This window comes from Nicotiana tabacum, chromosome 11 (genome assembly GCF_000715075.1).
Source record: "Nicotiana tabacum cultivar K326 chromosome 11, ASM71507v2, whole genome shotgun sequence".
NCBI classification, from domain to species: domain Eukaryota; kingdom Viridiplantae; phylum Streptophyta; class Magnoliopsida; order Solanales; family Solanaceae; genus Nicotiana; species Nicotiana tabacum.
The window spans coordinates 34,667,873-34,671,845 of record NC_134090.1 but is presented as its reverse complement, the minus strand read 5'-3'; the positions used below and the strand labels follow the sequence as shown (position 1 = coordinate 34,671,845).

General features: G+C 34.3%; 1 protein-coding gene across 1 annotated transcript; it reads right to left on the bottom strand.

Annotated features, from left to right (window-relative positions):
• Positions 1 to 1,172: 1,172 nt before the first annotated feature.
• LOC107795757 (RING-H2 finger protein ATL78-like) lies at positions 1,173 to 2,214 on the bottom strand. The gene has a single exon (XM_016618439.2). The coding sequence runs from the start codon at positions 2,073 to 2,075 to the stop codon at positions 1,401 to 1,403; it is 675 nt and encodes a 224-aa protein (XP_016473925.1). The 5' UTR covers positions 2,076 to 2,214; the 3' UTR covers positions 1,173 to 1,400.
• Positions 2,215 to 3,973: the final 1,759 nt, after the last annotated feature.

Here is a 3,973-nt window from a genome sequence, read left to right as displayed (position 1 = left end):
AGTATGATTATAACATATCAAATCAGTAAAGTTTAAGCCTTAAATATTCTTGTGGTTTGTAATAAAAAGAAGATAATCTTCTCGGCACATAATCAAATCTTTGTTAAGTATTAGTACTTTTAAAAAGATAATATGATTATTTTAAAAGTTATATAAATTAATCTTTTTAATCTCTTGATTCCCTTTTCGAATAACAAAAAGGAAAGATTAAAATTTACTTTTGTACTCAAAATTGTTTAATTTTGCCTCCATTAAACTTTTGATCAATTTATATCTTTGACGTTAGCGAATCATTTCATATATGTTATTGTCATTAACAGAGTTCGGTGCAAATAAGTGGACTCCACGTGTTCCAATTCTTGAGAAAAATTTGTACAAATTATCCTTGTAATTTTTTACTTTTGGTTTAGAATTATCCTCAGGTTACGTCGTTAGAGGTCAAGAGCAAAAACGGGATAGCCAGTTTTTAAAACGGTCATCCAAAAATAGTCAGGGTTTGTAAAGTCATTTAAAAATAGTCATTACTTTGCTGCAACAAAGACTGATCCAGCATGATATACTGGAGATCGGTGCACCTGTGTATGAACTTACAGTATATTATGCTGGAACTCCAACACGCGGAAAGTTCCAACATAATATACTGAAGATTGGGACACCTGTGTATGAACTTCCAGCATATTATACTGGACCGGTATATTATACCGGAACTTCAGTATATTATGCTGGAGTTCCAGTATAAGTATGTTGGAACTCCATTATAATATGTTGGAGTTCCAGTATACTTATGCTGGAACTCCAGTATACTTATGCTGGAACTCCAGTATATTATGCTGGAGTATTTTTCGGATTTTGAACAGTGTTTTCGTTCAAATTTATCTTTACATGAAAAGTGGTTAATTTTCGATTACTTTTAAAATTGTAGCTATTTTTGAATGACCCCTTATAAATTTAGCTATTTTTGAATTTCTCCCGCAAAAATGAGATGTTCTCCTAATTGCGAGGGCAATATTAGACCAAAACTTTAACAAATGGTAAACTTGCTCAATTTCGTACCGCACACAAGTAAATCTGTCCCTTCCCCTGTTAAAGAAAACTCAGTAATTCTTTTCTTTTTCTTTTTCTTTTTCTTTTTCTACAGGAAGAAAGAAAATCTAATCATAAAGAAACGGAAATAAGTAAAGTTTAATTTTTATATACACTTGCAAGTCCAATGAATCATTTGAAAATTACACTGGCGATTCGGCCTCATGCTAGCTCGCTAAAACATTTCTAACAAGACAAAATAAATAATTAAACTAAGTATCAACTTAAAAGCTAAGCTTCTGATCTAATTGAGTGTGTGTGCTACATACCAATCAATTAACTATACATAGCCGAGATACCACTCCTATTTTTTCTACCTAAATTTGATTGTTAGATGTAACACCTTCACGTTGGAGAGGCTCAATCCTTATTACGATTTCTTGAACTGCTGCTGATGAAGTACTACTATTAGTTACTATAGTAGAACTCCCGCCGTTAATAATTTTTTGGCAAGTCTCAATAAGGCAGTGCCTACAAGTAGGACAAGAAGAGTGGGAATTCAGCCATTTATCAATACACTTGACGTGGAACCCATGATTGCACTTAGGCAGAACCTTAACTTTTTCTCCAATTCCAAATTCGGATAAGCAAATGACACACTCAGAGTCAAGCCCTGCATGTTTCAATTCAGTGGTATATGTTACAATCGGGAATGTGTTGAGGGCTTTTTTCTTGATTCCTGTATTAGCTAGCTTTGTGGCTGAAGGGTTTCTATGGTTTGAGGATGAGTCTAGCGCTGATGCTAGGCTGGAGCACCTTAATGCACACTTTATGATAGAATTCAAGACAAGTGAACAGATAAAGGCAAATACAAGTACGGCCAAGACCATAATAGCATTTGCATCAAATGTGTTGTTGTTCCCAATTAGTAGATCTGTCGCGTCGTGGCTGATTTCGGCTGCAGGAGGCGGCGCCATGTTGGCCTCCCGGTGGTATTGTGGTATTGTAGCTGGTAATAAAAGTAATCTTCTTGAGTAGTGGAAGTTCTCCATGAATTCTTGAATTAATATAGAGTGGAAATAGTTGCTATTAGAAGTAGTACTCTTCTTGGTCTTTGAATGTATTTTTTCCTTGAATTGTTTCTTTCGTTTGTTGGTGTTGAATGGATTATTGAAGTCTCCCGTTGGAGGCAGTTGCTTATATAGGACAACTTTATAGTGGAAGGATATATTAGTATTATTTTACTTTCAATTGAATGAATAATTCGGATTTCCAAGTCATCATTCTTTATAATTAGCCTTAGCACTACATATATTAACATAAGTTAGCTCTAAATATATTTTCTTCCCAATTTGGATACCCCACTAAGACTTTGTGATAGATAATGGGCTATCCACTCAAGATGGGGCCAGGCCACCTCCATTGCCGACTGATGAGTATTTCTAAGGAAAAACTATTACATATCATTTATTATAAACTAAAATAATTTTAAAATATTATTACTTATAGCTATCTTTTCTATTTTATAGCAAAATAAGTATTTATTTATGCCTATTATTGAGGTATGAGATATGTCTTATGTTCTTTCTCTCTCTCTTCTTTCTCTTTCTATCATCATGATTCTCAATCCTCTCTCTTCTCCCTCAAATCAGCAGAATTGTCAGCGTCATCATCGTGGTCATCGTCATAATCGTCGTGGGTGTCAGAATCGTTGGCATCATCATCCACTATTGAGCTCATCCTCTTAGGCGAACAGATCTGACCATGGCTACACCGAAGAAGATTTGAGGCCCGGATTTTTGTTCGTCTCCATTTTTAGTTTTAATACAATGTATATACAGTATTTTGCTTGACCGGAAAATGCCATCTCCAGCAAATTCTTCTCTTCTTTGCTATTTAATCACATACAATGATACAAATACATTGTATTCTGTACAAATACACTCAAATATATTATTTTTTCGTATGTATTTATGTATTTCGAAGGTCTGTATTTTTGAATACAACCCAATATCACTGTGTTTTGTGATTTTTTGTTGTTTGAATACAGTCGAATTAAATTTGGTGAATTGAATACAATGTTTAAGTGAATAATTAATATATGTGAATTGAATACAATGTATACAGTCGAATTTAATAGAACAGTATACACCCTATTTCTTGATTTTTTTTATTGTTTGAATACAACTGAATTCAATATAGCGAAATTGAATACAATTCAATATCGCACTTTTCGTTATTAAACACATGTAATCATTATTTTTAGGCGGATTACCTTACTGTATTTATGAATAAATTCGAGCGAATACATGGAATACATAATTAAATAGTTGTCATCCCTGTTTTTTTATCACGACCCAAACTGATAGGCCGCGATGAGCACCCGGTGCCTTACTCAACCGAGTACCAACATAATGTATTTTTTCATATCATGCTATCATAGGTAAATGAGACAGAAAGACTGCCATAGGATAACAAGAATAAAACATGTAATACCAACTTATACATAAGACATAGGGGCCTATAAGACCAAAATGATCACTCGTATACTAAACATAGGCCGACAAGGCCATACAATCTATTACGTACATGACATATGTCTGCAAGCCTCTAATAGTAGATAAATACCATAAAGGTCAGGACAGGACCCCGCCATACCAATCAATACATGACCAAATCGTATTGACCAAATAAGTAACTCCGGAGCAAATGGAGTGCACCAACACCTTCCGATGAGCTGATAGCCTACTTGGAGGACTCTCAACCTGTCTATCGGGACCTGCTGACATGAAACACAGCGTCCCCAAGCAAAAGGTATGTCAGTACAAATAACGTACCGAGTATGTAAGTAATGAAAATCAGTAATAATAGACATGAGAGAAACTTGGAGCAAAAGACTCGACATGTAAGTCTGAATAGTTCTGTGAATTATTTAATACTTATAATATCA

What these genes read in the sequence shown, in the direction of transcription:
- LOC107795757 (XM_016618439.2), bottom strand. Translation starts at nt 2,075, where the DNA reads ATGGAGAACTTCCACTACTCAAGAAGATTACTTTTATTACCAGCTACA.